Genomic DNA, 19511 nt, shown 5'->3' with positions numbered 1-19511 from the left:
GCAGATGGACGTAGCAGATTGGATCGGATGAACAAAGAACAGGCGGAACACAAGTGGTTTCTGAGCCAAAATGGCGGTGTAATCTGGTGGTTGAGTGCGACGGTTCTTTTCCCCGGACCACTGCGGACAGTAAAGATAGATAACTGGGCACTGGCATTCTGGAGCCAGCCATTCCACGGCAAAAGGGGGGGGGGGGGGGGGTTGCATGGCCATTAGCACGCACAGCAGACACATGAACAATTACACTCTTGCATCCGCAAACCCGCACACAAACACACACACACAAACAGTGACTATTAAAGGCACTAAAAACATTTAAAGCTTTTTATTAATGTGTTAGTGTTTAATGGGTTGGATGAAATTGGTTTATTTTTTCTTCGAATATATTTTTAATTGTTTTTGTGGTTTTCATATTTATTAGAACAAGTATACTTTTGGGTTCGTACACACACACCTGCTGACACACAATGTACTCATACTGTATCATACACATGCAGACACAGCGAAGCAAACATGTCTGAACACAGTTCACACACATTCAAATAACGACACACATGCATACTAAACATATGCAAACACAATCATACTCAAACACACACAGAAGCAAACATGATAAGACACACACATACACACACTCACGCACACACATATACAAACAAACACCCACTCAAACAAGAAACAAAAACCTAATCACAAGCACACACACACATTCCAACACTCAGGTGCTTCCCATCCTAATGTGAAGGCAGTAGCTGGTATGTGTGGATGTTATTGATGGCTCTGTGTCACCGAGTTAAGGTTATTGCTTCAGCCCCCTCTGCGCTACAGGAGCTGAGCCTCACAAGTTCTCCTGTAGGACAGCCTCAATCCATCACCAGCATCTGCGGCCTGATGCCAGAGTAGCTCACACACACACACACACATGCACATACATTCACACATACACATGTATCAATACATGTGCAGACAACCCTTTTTTATAAACACACATACTGATGGAAACATATGCTTATAACAAACACACTCACACACCCATTCTTATATCCACTCACTGATACATTTATACTTACAGTTACACACACAGATAAACACACACACACAAACTTAAATTCACACACACACACACACACACACTTACACACACCCATTTAGACACCCTTTTGTCATACGCACTCACTGATACATTAATAGTACATACTTGGGCGAGTGCATGGCAGAGGAGGCAGAGTGGCGGGCACTCTGCCTCTTCTGCCCCCCACACTCCCTTGCGCAGACGTCTAGCTGATACCCAGCGATGAGCTCCCTAGGCGATGGGGGGTAGATCCTAGCGTCGCGGCCCCACCAGCCGTAGCCTAGAGGGATGTTTTAGTGGACTGAATGCAGATGTACTTCCCTCCAGGCTACCATGTCTCTGGTTCAGTGTTCTGTTCTCCCTTAGATAAATCTTCATGTCGGCTATAAACCCCACGTTTCATTCAGAGAGCAAAAAAAAACATAGCTGGGGGGGGATTCAAATTGAATCCCGAACACTAAATAAGGAATTAAAATGATTCCGCCGATATGAAAACATTTCCATCCGTCAAGACGTTGTTATATTAGCGCTGAGTGAATGACGGTGTCTGGGGCCGTTGGAGAGGTGTCTTGATTTATTGGTGTCAGTGTCTGTCTCTGGCTGTGGCTCCTCGCCAGGTTTCCCTGGCCCTGGGCTGGGCTGCCGGGGACTGCCTTACACTCAGGTCACCATTAATAACAAATGCTACCGTCTGCCGGGGCCCTACAGCACCATTAACCAAAAGCACCCGCACTCTCCGCAGGCACACACACACACACATGCACGCAGGCAGGCGTGTACAGGCGTGCGTATATATGTTAACAGACACACAGGCACAGGCGCACACTTGCACGCATAGCCTAGCGTGCACTCGCTCACATGCCCAATTGCATGCACAGTCACATACACACTCAAATGCAGAAATGTGTACATGCATACATAATGATGCACACACTTGCACACTCTTTACATTGGAGTTGATGTGGCTATAGAGATGTCCCATCCACACCTACTCAGCCCGGGAGAGTATCGTATCAGGATAGACAGGGACATACAAAGGGGTCAGTGGGGTCAATCCCAGTGTGCATAAGGATGGTCCTCATCTTCCTTGCCACATCTGTTACTGCAAATTCATGCGTTAGACGTACAAATGATATAGAGAACTTCATTCCCCTATCGGACCGTGTAATCATTTATCACATTTTGGAAAGAGTTTGTGATATCTTATCAAACAGCTACATAATGTCGTATTAAAGGCTAATGGCAACAGTGTAGCAGATCTGCAACTCTTTTCACTCTGGGATGAAGCTCCTTGAAGCTCCCTGGCAAGCTGTCTCGCCAAGCTAGTTTAGATCCATTAAGGCAAGGTCAAGTAAACTGGGTCAGAATGATGGGTAATTCAACACAGAAGTCTCTCTGGCCACCTCTTTCCCAGTGCCTCTCTCCCCTCTCCTTGTCTTGCTATCTTACTCTTTGTCTTGCTTTCTTTTTATATTCCTCTGCCTCGTTCTCTCTCGCTCTCTCTGCTGTGTTCTCTTTTTAACTAAATGTTTGGTTTTTGTTTGTTTGTTGTTGCTTCAGATCGTCGAACAAGGCAAGAATGCTAAAAGCTACCACTACATCTTGGCCAACATGGTAAGTCTGTTTGTCTTTTTGCATTCATATATTCATCTATATATCCTAGTCACCATTCTGTATATACAGACAACCTTTGTAGAACCCACAACATTGGACCAAGCAGTGTTTTCCGGCAACCCCTTTATTGTCAGACTTGTTCTGACAATAAAGTATTATCGTATCGTATCATGATTAAGTTTAAAGACCTATAGATGGTACTCAATTTCCCCCAAAATATAACCATTGTTAAACTTACAGTATAGTGCTTCTATAGCACTCAAGCATCAGCCAGTCTGAGGTCATTCCCCTTTTTCACTGCTGGTTAGCTTCTTGCTTCAGAAGATAATCAGAATACATCTTAGTAAAAGCCAACCGAGCAAGAAAATACCAAACTAAGTGAATCAAATTGAAATGTAATTCATCAATATGGATACAAATTAGGTTTAAAATAACAGAACGGTAAAAGAGCAGGGAGTTCAATGGAATTAAGTCATATTCATAATAGATCAGACCAGTAAATACGAACCCAGAATATAAAGGAGACATGGAATGAGCCCTGGCTTAAATTGGTATGCTGGACATGAGGTCTAATTGTTCCCGACGCTCCCAGTTTGCGGCACCGCGGAGCGTAGCCGGGGGAGATAGACAGTGAGAGGTCAGGCGGACAATGTTCACAGGCTAATGTGAATTAGCTCGCTTTGTCGGCTGCAGTTTTCTTCCAAAGCACACGGTTGGTAGACCCATACAGCTCAATCTAGGGCCCGCTAAACACAGTGAAATAAGAGGGAACATTTATATCAGCAGAAGCTTTGGTGAAAACCAGCGATAATATGCAGCTGCTTGGCCCGCACTGGGATCTTTTAGATTGGCTCAATATTTTTATTTTTTGTTTGGCCAGTCTCCCAGATATAATTAAAAAATTAGAATTCTTGGACGGCAGCAAAGACATCAATGCTAAGTGGCATAATAATATATGATGAACTCATACAAATATGTGTGTTTGTGTGTGTGAATATCGAGTTGTAGCGTGAAGGCAGAGGGCATTGTTTAGATCCACAAATACAGAAGCAATATGTTTATTCCTCGTAGCCTTCATTCATCCTCCTCCTCTTCTTCCAACCTATGTGTGAGAATCGGCTAGAGAAATACGGGTCTGGTTTCTATAGTAACCTGCTCATCCCAATGCACTGCATTAACCGGCACATGGAGCAGAAGAAGGTGAGAGAGAAAAAAGGAGAAGACACAAGAGGCATCTGTTGTGCTGAGAAATATGGATACCTGGCAACCCAGATTCATCAAGAGAGGCATGAGATGAAGCCGGAGATTGGATCCTTCTCTTTTCCCTTCATCTCTACCGGGCCCCCCATCAGCCCCGACCTGTCAATGGCCATCCCTTGGTCCCAGAGAGTGGCAGGCACACACATTCATCTGAACCTCTTGGGCGGACGGGTCGAGGGGGCGTCCAGGTTTCCCTACCTACAGCCACTGCTCTTATCTCCTTTTATTCGCATTTTAGCAGAGTAAGGTTTCCAAATGTTACATTTTCAGCCATTTGTCACAATATTATGCATTGATTCATGGCTGAGAACAAATGTGCTGTAAGTCACCTTGGATACAAGCCTCTCCTAAATGACTAAAGGTAATTGTAATGTATTGAGTTATGTCTCCATTCAACTCGCTCAGATGCAGAACACATAACAGTGACTTTTAGAAAAAGCATGGTAAGGTGTGAGGTTGAGGCAGTGAGAGGGAAGGTCTATGGATAAGTGGAAGGTGATGTTTATCACCGAGAATTTCGGTATAATCCAGACAGACAGACTTGTTTGATCCGCATATAAAAGCAGCTGTCTTTGGACGCAGTTGTTTTTTAACAGATGCTCGGTTGAACAGCCCAACAGTGTAGAAAAGGCATCCCACAACAACCAACAAATTTTCCCCTTTCGATTATCGCTCTCTCTCTCTCTCTCTCTCTCTCTCTCTCTCTGTCTCTCTCTCTCTGTCTCTCTCTCTCTCTCTGTCTCTCTGTCTCTCTCTCGCTCTCGCTCTTGCTCTCTCTCCCACTCTTGCTCTCGCTCTGTCTCTCTCTCGTGCTCTCTCTCTGTCTCTCTCTCTCTGTCTCTCTCTCTCTCTCTCTCTCTTTCTTTTGACTCTTCTTCTCTTTCAGAGAGTATGGCACTCTGCCATGCTCTGCTCTCTTTAACTCCCACTCTCTGCATCCCTTGTTTGAAATCCTGGCAGACAACCTACTGGGAGACTGGATGTGCCTTTCTTCTTCTGTCTCTCTTTCTTCCAATCTCTCCCTCTTTCTCTCTTGATCATCCCTGTCTCTCTCTTGCTCTTTAATCGTCCCCTCTCCTGCAATTTCCTCTCTCACTTGCTCCCCTCGCTCTCGTTCTTGCTGGTCCTCTGGCCCTTTCTCTGTCTTGCTTGCTCTCTCAAACTCTTCTCTCTCTCTCTCCTGCAATCTCCCCTCCATCTTTCTGTCGCCAGAATGTGTTGGCTCTACCAATCGATTGCTTCCTTTCTTTCCCCTATTTCTTGTCATTCTGTCCATTCTGATTCAGAGTGACTCCTACAATGTGTTGATCTGCCCATTGTGTAGAGTAGCTTATGGTGTTAACCACGGCGCCTGTGCGATTAGCTCCAAACCTTTCTGATCTGATGTGGGCTCTGCCTCTGCCTTTACCACCGCCCGTCTCCCTAAGGAGGGGACGGGTTGAGCTCCGGAATGTCTAATAATGTCTACATGAAAGACAGATATTCTGTTTCGAGAGAAGCAATTAACCCCCATGCCCTCTGCAATGGCTGAGACCAGGAGACACAACCCTGCACACTCTCTGGAGTTGCCCTTTCGGCACAAATCGCTTCATTTGTGAGCCTTAGTGAAAAGCTTCTTCGCTGGTTTCTTGATCTCTTTCACATCCCATGTTCATAACCGCCCCGTAAAACATATACACTACAGGATTTGAGTAAACCAACACTGAATGGCACTCCCAGAGCCATTCGTGCTACTTGTCTGCTCCACCCTCCACCTACCTGACCGATGGTCTTACCCGTTGTCCATCCGTCTTGGTGATCACGGCCTGTCTCAGCCTGTCCGCTCATCTGTCTGTGTCTCTATCATCGCAGGGGTTCCTGGACATCGACCTGACAGACCTGAGGAAGGGCGGGGCCAACATCACAGGTTTCCAGCTTGTGAACAACTCTGATCCGGGCGTCAGCCAAGTGGTGCAGCAGTGGATGGAGTTTGACAACAAAGACGTCAAAATGCCCAAGAGAAGCCTGAAGGTATCTCTTCTCTGATGGGGTTTTTCCCCTTTACTCTCTAAAAACCCTTTGATGCAGGCACTGCACCGCTAACCACTTTGCTTCCCATGGAGAACAGTGGGAGCAATGACATTTAACCAAATCGTTTTTTCTATCGTAGCCATAGCTTGCCATTACGCATGTGGTTCCTGTAAAATGTAAGCTTAAAAAATAATAAAACATGAACCAGGAGAATCTGGGTATATATATATATATATATATATATATATATATTTGTATACTTCCATGAAAACCACATGTCTACAAACCGTATCTCACTCCCTTCCTCCCTTCCAATAATATTATGGGGGCTGTATCTTTATCATTAGTTTAACGTCCACCGGTTTGCCTTGTGTTGTTCCTCCTCTGCAGTACACTGGAGCCCTGACGTACGACGGTGTTAAAGTGATGTCCACGGCCTTCCAGAACCTGAGGAGACAGAGGATCGATATCTCTCGCCGGGGCAACGCTGGCGAATGCCTGGCGAACCCACCGGCCCCCTGGGGACAGGGCATTGACATCCAGAGAGCACTGCAGCAGGTCCAGACACACACACACGCACGTGCACACACGCGCACACGTGCACGGACTAAAGCACGCACATAAACACACACACATGCACACACGCATGGCGCACAAGTACATGCAGGCATGTACACACCCAGGCACGCACTCAGGCACACACACACACATGACCGCGCAGATACAGATACACTTCTACACACAAGAATAAGCACAGACAAACAGGGTTTACGAAGACATACAATAATACATCTATTCGAATGTTAAGCCAATCAGACACAGACATGCCAATATATATATATAACCCCAAGCACCAACACACAAACACACACACACACATAAACACATGCTCATATAAACACTAGGAACACACACTCCCTTGCCCACGTGTTCACATACATATTCATACGCACAGATATTGCACATGAATACTTGCGCGCATACTTGGTCATTGAGTGGCACCTAGGCTAAGCACTCTGGAGTCTGGGCTGCCTGAACAAATGAGGTCTCATTCTGTCGTGTAAAGTTCACATTAAGTTGTAGCAGAGCTCACCAGTATCAAAACTGACATCGTTCCCAGTAAACAAAACCCGCAGGCCACGTGCCTCGGCCGTGACCGTCATGAAATATGACATCAACAATTGAGTTTGGTAATGCAATATTTGGAGTGGCTAGAGCTCTTGATGTCACACATGGGCACACACGCATGGTTTCATACTCACGCACACACATTTTGAAAATGACCTAACTTTTTCGAAGTTAAAGTTGCAAATGTGTGTGTGTGTGTGTGTGTGTGTGTGTGTGTGTGTGTGTGTGTGTGTGTGTGTGTTTGTGTGTGTGTTAGTTTGCCTGCATACCCATCCTACATTTATGCACAACATTTGAATAATGAGCTTAGTGCATCTGTGTGTGTGTTTGCGTGCGTGCGTGCTTGCGTGCGTGCTTGCTTGCGTGCATGTGTGTGCACAGCCCCTGGGCTCTATGTGCAGCATGGCTGTTTGGAGGCCTGGTCAGAGTTAATCTAGCCATCTGCCTGGGGACGGACTGGAGATTGAAGCCTCAGTCGCTCAATTAACTTCAGTGCACAGCCAAGACAAACATACTGCACCACACACGCCGTCTGGCTTGCACTGCCAATGTTCACATGTGTACCGCAAGCTTTTACCCATCGCAAACAAATCCTAAACAAACTTTCGCTGCGATCACATTGTATGTCAACAGTCTGCACGCGATCGCTTGCTGCTCGCCTGCATTTGAATAAATGCAGCGCAATTGCAATAGGGTTACCTTTTTCTTAAAGCTCAATTGAAAAATAACATCCCAGATTTATTGTGTGTACAGGTTCGTATCGACGGGCTGACCGGTCACATCCAGTTCAATGAGAAAGGGCGCAGGACCAACTACACAGTCAGCGTGATGGAGCTAGCTCTCTCTGGACCCAAGAAGGTTAGCTCACCGCCTGAATAATGACTGGAGAATACTGAGAATGCCTCTCTGCTGTGTTCACCAAACATTATTTTGGTGTTACATAGCATGGCAATTCATAGAATTGGGGCTTTATGTTATTTGTACTGTTTTACGTCTATTTCTTTTAGCTGAAATGTATCTCTGTGATTCTGATTTATTTATTTAATGTGTTGTTGTTCTGGTGTTTTCCTTGCAGTATTTGTATTGCTCTTCTGCACAATAAGTGTGAAGAGTATTATTTGATTTCTTGTCGAACATATAAAGGATTATCCAATAAGCCTTTCACTGCAAGGCCGACCTTGCTAGATTTGGTCACTGCAAGGCCGACCTTGCTAAATCAAGCAATCTCATGGGTTGTTTTTACCTCATGGCTTTCCTCTTCTTTTATTATAGGTGGGCTACTGGAACGAGAACGAGAAATACGTGAACACGGCACACTTCGTACGGGGCAGCAACGATACCTACAGCCTCCAGAACAGAACGTACATCGTCACTACCATCCTGGTGAGAAAGACATGACACAGGTTTTTGTAAAGGAGATATTGAAAGAAAGGTGAAATAGGACACAGGGTCATAGTTTGGTTATAAAATTGAAGGACTACGGACTAATATGTCACCTATTCATATTTCTTTTCCTGTAGTTCAGAGCAAGCACACAGCTGCCTGAACATCAGTACTAATATTGTTATTTAGACTAGTTCTATCCTGCTCTCCTCTCTACAGATAGAGTGCCTGCTCTGAATTAAAGTTAGATGGGATGTGTGGGATTATGTTGTTTGGCTATTCATTTTCACGCTTTATGCAGTACATACAGTCTATACGGTCAAAGTGCATACATTGCATAACGCCATTATGTGTATACTCTGCGTTCATTCGAGAAAGCACATTTGCAGAGTGGTTCTTAGGGTGCTTCCTCTGAGCTTTGAACCAGGGGTTGAACCAGAACCAGGGCTGGATAGAATAACAGCAGCCTCGTCATCCTAAAGGCCTTCCACACACCGGCCCGTCCTTCAGCTGTCTGCCTAGCTCCCACTGTCTTTATCTTTATCGGACACATCGATGTGGGCCACGTCTCTGGGAGCTGTCCAGAAACCGTCTGTCCAGAAGTCTGTCCGTCCATTGTTCTCTTTGTTTGGGAGAATAACCCCCAAACCACAGCAGAGCAAACACCCCTGTCAGAAGGGCGAGGGGGTCGTCTGGAGAAGACTGTGAGTGTGGGGGAGGTGGGCTGGAGAGAGCTGAGGTGGGGTGCGTGAGTAAAGCCGGATTTATGGTCGCCGTGATGCGGCGCTTGTGAAGTGCGTGGGCAGTCCGAGCACGGCCGTGGTATTTATAGCCGCGGTTCCGCCGCAACAATGCCGGCCGCTGACGGACACCTTGTGCACCCTGCTCACGGAGCTTCAACGTTTCTAAATGTTTTGTCATTTTCGGGCAAACAAGCCTCAGGGCAGCGCTGATGAGTTTTGGAGCGAACACGCCAGAGATGCTCTCTGACTCATCCTCTGTATGGAGGCGGAGCGCTGGGTGCTGCTGGGGCTCAGGCAGGTTCCTCTGGAGCATAGGGAACAGGGACGGTAGTGTTGGGGCTCTGCTCTAGGGGGATGGCACATGTGAAATGAGCCCCTCACAGACTCAGGATGCAGGCGATTGCCCCCCCCCCCGCGCTCCCTGCCTCGCTCAAAGTTGAGTTTCGGCTTTAAAGCCTTCGTAGCAGAGGGCGGTGTAACATGTTTTATTAATAAACCTATCCCCGAGATTCACTTGTTTTATGCTATCACTTTCAGTTGCAGTGGTGCGATTTTGTTTTCGTAAAACGCTTGTGGTTGTTTATTTTTTTTTTCAGGTGGGGGGTAGGGCAATATCCTGTGTGGGGGCCGGCACAAACAGTGTTGCGGTGTAGCAGTCCATTACTGTGAAAGGTAATGGGCTGAGGGATTTTGTACCCGGTGTGTTGCTGCAATCCCTGCTGCGCCGGGCCTGTGGACCCAGACAAGCTTGGGTTGGCAGCTGCTCACTCCAGTAGCCAGGCTAGCTGTGTCTAATCTAGCAGCCAAGCTTGCTGCTTGCACACAACGGATTTTAGGCCAAGCAGAGCCATGGGGCAACATTTTTAAGGCTTGTTTTTTTTTGTGTTTGTGAGCAAGGAATTGGTTATTAGATGGAGGTTGTGCCCTCAACTACTACATGTGCATCTGTATTGCGTCTTTATAATGGGCTTTCCGACAGAAAGGCTAATGCGATACCAGAGTGAATCTAATTCCTGAAATTGTTCTACAAAGCTGTTGCTGGAATTGGTTTCAGTTGACGGCAGGCTAGATTCAGGGGATTCATATGTCTTGTGTTATGCTTGACACAAAATACATTATGTTTCAGCTATTGTGTTCAATCCATTTTGGATTGTGTTTATTTAATGTAATGTTTCTCTCTGTCTCCGTCTCTGTCTCTCTCTGTCTCTACACAACTACATACAGTATATGTATACTGTATGTATGCATAAGCACATGCTAAATTGTGTAATAAATAACATAACAAGGTTTAGTCCTTTGAATTCTACTATGTGTGCTGGGGTGTGACTGTGTGTGTGTGTGTGTGTGTGTGTGTGTGTGTGTGTGTGTGTGTGTGTGTGTGTGTGTGTGTGTGTGTGTGTGTGTGTGTGTGTGTGTGTGTGTGTGTGTGTGTGTGTGTGTGTGTGTGTGTGTGTGTGTGTGTGTGTGTGTGTGTGTGTGCTGTCACCATTCATTTATTTCTTTGTTTGTTTCGGTCTGTCTGTCAGTAGAGAAAGGAACAGACTGCCACGGCCCTCTGTGCTTGACCTTTCCCCTCCCTACTGCCCCCTGTCTCCCAGGGGTGCAGTCAGGCTCTGGACGCCTGCCAGAAGCCTGACGGTCAAGGTTTTTGTTGTGGTTCTTGTGCGTGTGTAACGGTGATTACCCTCACCTCAGATGTAACTGTGAGAGAGAGCAGCCTAATGAAACATTGAGGATCAGCAAAAATATACAAAATACAAGAACAAGATAGTCTTGATTTCTTATTGCAAAAGATTATTTTTGTAGAGAACTTGTTGGATTGTCCATTTTTCCACCTATATAACTCCAGAAAGAATACTTGCCTCGTTTTTGTTGTTGTTATAAAAGATACGAACCAAATCCCATAGGAAACATCAGTATCTTAAACAAAGGGGAACTGCAAGGCCCAGAAAGAGATGAACAGAGAGATCAGAAAACAGAGAGATAGACAGCCAGCAGAGAGAGACCGAGAGACAGATGAAAGAGAGAGAGAGACAGATGGAGAGAGTCACTCAAGAGCTAGAATGATGAGAGAGAGAGGGACAGAGAGAGATAGAGCCCGGTGTAAAGTGAGCTATAATCTTCTTACCCACCCAGTTCGGTCGAATGTAAGAGAAATTGTCTATAGAATGTCGCATAATGAGACGGTCGGATTGGCTCTACACTGTTTCACAGCTTAATATGGTTTATACATCACGCACACGCAGAGACACACACGCGCTGACAATTCAGAGTTGGAGGCGCCTTGACATCACTGTCCCTTTCCTGTTTGCTTCGCTCCGTTGGACCCTGAATTGAGCACACACCTCGATGACACAATGCCACAGTAATGATAATGTTTAAGCCTACGATAAATTATACCTTATAGTTGCCAGGAACAAAGTACAAATGATACCTTGTTATTTCACGTAATTATCTTTCACAGCGATGCTTTCACGGCAATAATTATATTTCAAACAGACTTTTTTCTTGTCTCTATTCTTGGACAATAACCACAGCTGCACACAAGATAAAAGGAAGAATATCTGCTGCGACAAAAGGATTGATATAAATCTGGTTGAGACACATCCATCCTAGCTTCTCGGCTACTAAAGATGACAGCGTGTGCTTAATCTTTATTGATTAGCTATAAATCTGTCGCAGAGATAATCAGCACATCAGGGTGTCAACCCGTAACATCATAGCGTTGTTAATTCTATCATGTATCATGATTTATTTTTTCAATTGATGCACAGAAGTGTTGTTTGCAAGGCTTACTACATTACAATTGATGTTAGGATGTATTTTATATTGCATGGACATTATTTATCTGTCGTGCACCATGGAAGCATTTGTATATGATTTTGAAAAAACTATTGAATAATCTTCGAAAACATTTTTTTATTTGGTTTTGTACTTTTCTTTTTGTTCCTTGTACTTTATATAAAATTTTGACTTTGTGGAAAATGTATAGAGGAGAAGGGACTACAAAAGTAATATTTTTCACATAGACAGCAATGTTAATTTAACCAAACATGTATCACTTGTTAATGTTATAACAGTTAAGTTAACCATGGTAAACCACAACTCACATGACATCCTTTGGAGACAATCGCGAGACACCATGTATTACACTGCTGATTGAATGTCTTTTGCTCCATTGTCACCACTTCAGCGCGACGCTCAACCCATACCGCCACCACGGCCACTGAGTCCAACACCCGTTTCCATGACACTTTTCCTTCCCTTTTCACCCAATCAGGAGTCTCCATACGTGATGCTGAAGAAGAACCACGAGCAGCTGGCGGGCAACGATAAGTACGAGGGCTACATCGTGGAGCTGGCGGCCGAGATAGCCAAGCACGTGGGCTACCATTACAAGCTCAAAATCGTCACGGACGGCAAGTACGGAGCCAGGGACCCCGAGACCAAGATGTGGAACGGCATGGTGGGGGAGCTGGTGTACGGGGTGAGCGGGACCGGGTCGGACTCCGGTTTTTAAATCTGGACCGGGATCTAAAGCCGGATTAGAGACTGGAGTTATGATGGAATCACCTTGTTTCAAGTCAAAACTGTTTTAGAGAATGGATTACAGTGCTGAGATCGTCCTGTTTCATGTCTAAATCATGATCTAATCCGTTTTATTGAATGGATTTAAATGCTGAGATCATCCTGTTTCACGTCTAAATCATGACCTAAAGCTTTTAAGAGAATGGATTAAAATGATGAGATCGTCCAGTTTCATGTCTGAATCATCACATAAATCGTTTTAGAGAATGGGTTACAGTCCTGAGATTGTCCTGTTTCCTTTCTAAATCATGACATAAACCAGATTAGACACTGGATTAAAGAGCTCAGCTCATCTTGGTTGACATCAAAATCGGGATCTTAACCAGATTAGAGAATGGATTAAAGCACTTAAAGGAACATGCTGTATTCAAAATGTGGTTAATTAGGGTTTGTTCGATTTTTATATCTTTATTTATATACCTATTTTTCCGGAGTTCACTCACAGTGACAATTTTCAATTAGGTTCCCCTTATAAATCCTTCCTCTTTGGTCTGATGAACACAGCGGATTGTATTCATGAACAAGTACTATCAATTAACATGGACTTGGGACTGGAAACTTTAGGTGATCTACAGAGAGAAAACCAATGATTAAGGGGAGGAACCTAATGATCATCGACCAGCCTTAATCAACTATTAAGTGTCCGTGTGTGTGTGTGTGTGCGTGTGTGTGTGTGTGTGTGTGTGTGTGTGTGTGTGTGTGTGTGTGTGTGTGCGTGTGCCGCTATCCTCAGAAAGCGGATGTGGCAGTTGCCCCTCTGACCATCACCCTGGTGCGCGAGGAGGTGATCGACTTCTCCAAGCCCTTCATGTCCCTGGGCATCTCCATCATGATCAAGAAGCCCACCAAGTCCAAGCCGGGGGTCTTCTCCTTCCTGGACCCGCTGGCCTACGAGATCTGGATGTGCATTGTGTTCGCCTACATCGGCGTCAGCGTGGTGCTCTTCCTGGTCAGCCGCTTCAGCCCGTACGAGTGGCACGCCGAGGACTATGAGGAGGGCGGAGAGCCCCAGTCCCCCACCCAGGCCTCGGCCAACGGGGGCCAGCAGGGCCAGCCCGCCGGCCAGCAGAACCCCGCCCAGCAGAGCCCCGAGCAGAACAATGAGTTTGGCATCTTCAACTCCCTCTGGTTCTCCCTGGGGGCCTTCATGCAGCAGGGCTGTGACATCTCACCCAGGTAAGAGCAGGTTGGTTGGACGGATGGACTGATGGATGGGTGGATGGACTGACGGATGGGTGGATGGACTGACGGATGGGTGGATGGATGGATGGATGGATGTGGAGCTGAACAACACATGTGTGTCTCCCAACGCCACAGTAAACTTTAACGCCTGGAGCTTTCTGTAAATAGGTAGGCAAGTGAGTGTGAATAAGGCTGAGGGTGGCGGGAACTAGTGAGTGAGTGAGGGAGGGCAAACGTGCGACTGACAAAGGTTAAGTGAATGTGAGTGGGCAGGGCAAGGGATGACCTTTAGAGGTGGTTGTGAGGTTAGTTAATATGACACAGTGTCCTCTAGTACAGAATCATGTTCTTACAGTTTTTGGACAAAATTCAAGCTTCGCTCAGCACAGCCATTGTGTAATCGCTGTGGACGGTAGGATAAGGACTTATCTCCTCATTTGATTGTCCTGAACACAAACGGGTACTGTTTCATTGTCCTTGGCACTATGCTTTGTCGGTTGTTTCATAGAGGAGGTAGCAAAACTGTTCCGACACTGTCAAGTGCCTGGCTCATCAACCCTGCCGTTTCTATAGCTTTTATGACTACCTTACGATTCTCATAATCACAGTCTAGTCGTTTAGAAGCAGCTTTTGTCCAAAGTGACTTACAGTGAATGCAGATCAAGATATTTAGCAAGGCGGGAATGCTTACAGGAGGGTTTTTAGGCATTCAACTGCAAAGTTCTCATTTAGGACATGATTTAATCCAAAGCTATGGGACATTAAGGAGCAGGTAGGGGTTAGGCAAAGTAGTTGCACTCTCAAATATAGAACCAGCTTCATTTACTTTGAATGTCAATTGGATTATTCGCATGTATTTATGAACACGTAGAGGCTGAAAGAATTCATAAATGTGGAATCTTGGGCACACCCTCGTGATGAGGATCCTTGCGTTGGATACTGCCTGGTGCAGTGCTCTACACACACACGCACACACACACACACACACACACACACACACACACACACACACACAAATACACATCGTCATACAGAGTCCTCTCACGAGCTGTGGTATGGAACCACTCGCCGAAAGGTCACCAATTAAAAATCTCATTAGAGTGTCTGAAATTAGAGGCAGCCGGAGGTGGGCCCTGGAAGCCAGCTCCAGAGAGACCCAAGGAGGCGCAGGGAGCTGAATGTCAGCCCGGGAGCCCACCACCCGGCTGAACCCACAGGAGAAAGTAGTTCAGTGCCACTGACAAGAGATTTCAAAAGTTGTACTTTTCTAAATTGGAATAGAGTATCCAATTACGAAATGGCCCCTTGGTCTCGGTCAGACTGGACTAGTTGGTGGTCAGTTTTGTTGTTGTGGCTGCTTGTTGTTTGTATGAAACAACAAAGGTTTGGTATCATACCAACATACTCATCTCGTTGGATATTTCTTTTTCTCTGTCTCTGTAGTCCAGGATATGTCTGTGAATATTGTTCAATTGTGGCATCATGCAAAAGTCCCAGAAATTAAGCTTGAAAGTAAGGACAACAGATTGTAAATGGTTTGTTGGGGGATATTCTCTGCTTTAACAATTTATGACCATGGTTTGAGGTTTTGCTCATTTATTTAGCAGCCAGGCCAACCAACAAGGAAGATTTTTTAAAAATTCAGTGGATGCACAAGAAACCCTGATTCATAAAGAGGTGGTTTATTAAGCAATATTTCGCAAAATATACAAATATTTGGATCAATAAACCATTAACTTGAATCATGCAGCCCTGTGATCTGAGAAATTAAGAACTGCAGAAGGTTAAATTATGTTTTGAAGCTGTTATGCTTTTATTTGTAATTGATTTCCACCAAACTAATATTGTTTTTCTTAGGTTGTAAACAAACAGATGGGAACACACCATTTGTTATTAGTTTGTTATTGATTAAAGTTATTAACCTTTCTGGGGTGGTGTAATCCTTCAAGCGCTTTATTTCAGCGACTGTGGTAGTCACACTTTGTTCTTTAAATCATGGATTTGATTGATATAACTTCTAAACTTGAGGAACTATTGATTTCAAGGAAGCAAAGCTTGTGATTTACTCTTCCATTATAAACCTTAGAAGCTACATGAAGCTGGATGTTTGCCAATGCCTTATTTACTCTGTAAACACAGTTGATTTCTGCTTGACGTCAGTGCCTAGCCCTTAATATGAATCATACAATTTATAAATGAGTTTTATTTGAAGAAGGTAAATCATGCACCAATGACATCAATGATCAGTGATTTTTGTGGAAACAGACTTTTCTTTCACAAAGTACGAAGCAGAGTGCAGTTATATTAGAAATCAGCAGAGCGTGGCATATTGTAGCGGGACAGTAGGTGTGGGGTTTCCACTCCACCAAAAACAGATAAACCGACACAACACACAAAGCAGTTTGAAGGGGTGATTTATTCACAGGGTAAATAACTTCACCAGGGTGGGGAAAAGGGTGATCCAAAGTCCATAGTCCGTTATCTGTGTCCAGGGGTTGTCACCAGGAGGGTCCTCAAACAAGCAGTCGGTAGACAGGTAATCAATAAACTTCAAGGTCTCTCTCTCTCTCTCTCTTTCTCTCTCTAGGCCGTACTGAGCTTCCCGGCGATCACACAGATCCTGCCTGTAGCTTGCTAGCCCTAGCTCCCTCTCTAGGCCGTACCGAGCTTCCAGGTGATCCCACAGATCCTGCCTGTAGCTTGCTAGCCCTAGCTCCCGCCCTAGCTCTGGCTTGTGGTAGCCTGCTCTCCCTTTCAACTGCAAGCACTCCAGCTTAATGGCCTTCAGGCCTGCCTCGTTAACTGGAAGAAGTCCATGTCTGGCCTGGGGGTGGAGCCAGCAGGTTGCCAGACCTACCACTCCCCTCGCTCCTCCCTGGTGTCTGCCACAATATGTAAGAAGAATAGATAAAATCACCAAATACACACCACAGTGGAATCTCTTTGATTCCCACTGTAGCGAGTACGAGAAAGAAAGAGAGAGACATACAGATACAGAGATATGGAGAGAGAGATACAGAGAGAGACACACACAGAGAAGGAGATACAGAGAGAGAGGGAGAGAGAGAGAGAGAGAGAGCGAGAAAGAGAGAGAGAGAGAGAGAGAGGCTCAACACCTGTAGGCAACATCTATTTCCCTATTAAATATAATCAAGGGGTCAAGTCCCCTCACTGCCCCGAACATCCTTCAACCTGTATGACATGTCCTTGTGTAAGGCATGACTGACTCACAGTACTCAGTCATCACATAACAGACTACATCTGCAGTAGCTATGGATTTTCACCCATGTGCCTCATATAAATAGAATCACACCAGGCTTCCCATAAATTACCCCCTTGTCTCCATGTGTGAAGGGGTTGCTGTGCAACTGTGCTGCTGTTTCCTCTCGCGTGCTGGTGTGTGTATGCATTATGTGTTGATTTACACAATTTGTGTGTGTGTGTGGGTGTTAACCTTTTCATGTGTGTGAGTGAGTGTATGTGTGTGTGTGTGTGTGTGTGTGTTCATGTGGGTTATCTTCTGTGTATGTACAGATGTGTGTGCGTGCGTGTCCATTCACCTTAATGTGTGTGTGTGTGTACATGTGGGTATGCTTTGGTGTATGTATTTGTGTGTGCATGTGCGTCCATTCACCTTAAGTTCTGTGTGTGTTCATGTGGGTTGTCTTCTGTTTATGTATGCATGTATGTATGTGTGTGCGTGCGTGTCCATTCACCTTAACGTGTGTGTGTGTGTGCGCGTGTACATGTGGGTGTGCTCCGGTGTATGTATTTGTGTGTGCATGCGCGTCCATTCACCTTAAGTTCTGTGTGTGTTCATGTGGGTTGTCTTCTGTTTATGTACGTATGTACGTATGTGTGTGCGTGCGTGCGTGTCCATTCACCTTAACGTGTATGTGTGTGTATATGTTGGTTGTCTTCTCTCCATTCATGCGTTTTTTCATTGTATTCATCCATTGAGGGCGAGGGGGAGCGACCCCCAGTAGAGATGGGACTCAACCCCCTACTGGAGGGAAATAAGCCCATATTGAAGGGACCATCATACTCAGCAGGGGGGGCATGGTGGCGCTGGCCCAGTAAGGGCTCCACAGACAACGTGGTGAATGTTTCACCCTACTGAATACCACCCTTGAGCAATCCCTCCTCCCTGGGAGATCGGGGTGACCTAGTTCCAGTAGGATGCATAGCGAAAGATTCAGAAGATGATGGTTTGGTGTTCTTTTTGGGGGTCGGGGGGTGTGCGTGCGTCTGTATGTGTGTGTGTGTGTGTGTGTGTGTGTGTGTGTGTGTGTGTGTGTGTGTGTGTTTGTGTGTGTGTGTGTGTGTGTGTGTGCGCGTGTGTGTGTGCGTGTGTGTTAAGGGGGGTAAATATGTTCTTGCTATTGCTTTCCAAAGCACCACCTTGTCAGAGAGAGCTTTCAGATGGCGATTACCTGTTAATGTACAGCCTGATGCCCACCCTCACACACATGAACACAGGATGAATGATTTTTTTAAATTGAGGGTTTTGGTATGATTTATTTTTATTATACAACTTTACCATTAAAGCAGTTTTCTGAGTGCATCATGCCTCAGTTATATTTATCCTAGTCAGTTGACCACAGTTGACAAGCAATCATTCAAATTTTCTTTACGTTTTGCAACGTTCTAAAATAACACCATCATTTTGTATTCAATTAAGGGAATAATATGAAATGATGCATTCCCTAACACAGGGTTACATTTTCTCTACTGCCAATGAAGTGTAAAACAAAACAAAAATATTCATTGGAATCCAGATCAGATCAATATAGCAAACAAGTTTAACAACTATACACTTGATGAAAAGGGCAAAAACAAAGATAAATGTTAAAACCATCTAATAGCTTATCTCCCACTAAATGTCTGCTAATCAAAGTACAGAATGTTGCAGACGTGTATTCAGCACCATAGACAGCTCCCAGCACTCAGTTTCTACATTTAATCAGAGACAAAAGGCCACAAAACCGCCCTAACAATCCACTGTCCTTGCTTAATCAGCCGGCCATTTTGTTCTGGGGGAGGGTATCCACACAAAGCCAGGTTTGTTAAAGCTGAGCGCTCATTGTCATTTCAATTTTCTTCATCTAAATATGTTGTCTCAACATTAGTAGTCTACGTGCATCCTAGGACTCTGTGTGAGTGTGTGTGTGTGTGGGGGTTAGCACTTGCATGTATGGGAATGCATTCACATAAAAATAAGCAAGCTTGACTTTACCGCTCAATGTGTCTACGTGTGGTACGCACATGCATACACAAAAGCATGCACGCGCATTTCTCCATTTGTCTGTCGGTGTCTGTGCTTCACTCTTTGTCCCCTGTGCTATTTATTTAGTGCAGGGCCCTGTTTACTGTGCTCCTTCTAAATGTCAGCACCGTCACTCACACAGCCGCCCCGTCCTAGTGGCATCTGGGCCCCTCTATTGGTTTATCTGTTCAGACAGGTGCATTGTGAAGACAGGCTCCTGCTCCTCCTCCCCGTTCCACCACCCACCCCAACACCATCAACCATC

General features: G+C 45.2%; 1 protein-coding gene across 1 annotated transcript in view; it reads left to right on the top strand.

The window, feature by feature from the left end:
* The window catches only part of gria1a (glutamate receptor, ionotropic, AMPA 1a), a gene marked incomplete at both ends in the record, with an annotated part of 64269 nt that overhangs the window by 21040 nt on the left and 23718 nt on the right, over positions 1-19511 (top strand). Inside the window, 7 exons of the mRNA XM_079744196.1 lie at positions 2633-2686; positions 5798-5956; positions 6347-6514; positions 7838-7942; positions 8357-8467; positions 12491-12697; positions 13532-13974. Coding sequence (XP_079600322.1) covers positions 2633-2686; positions 5798-5956; positions 6347-6514; positions 7838-7942; positions 8357-8467; positions 12491-12697; positions 13532-13974 — 1247 coding nt within the window. The remainder of the gene's footprint in view (positions 1-2632; positions 2687-5797; positions 5957-6346; positions 6515-7837; positions 7943-8356; positions 8468-12490; positions 12698-13531; positions 13975-19511) is intronic.

Source organism: Pollachius pollachius (genome assembly GCF_949987615.1).
Source record: "Pollachius pollachius genome assembly, chromosome: 10".
Classification (NCBI taxonomy): domain Eukaryota; kingdom Metazoa; phylum Chordata; class Actinopteri; order Gadiformes; family Gadidae; genus Pollachius; species Pollachius pollachius.
This window is presented reverse-complemented; position numbering and strand designations above follow the sequence as displayed.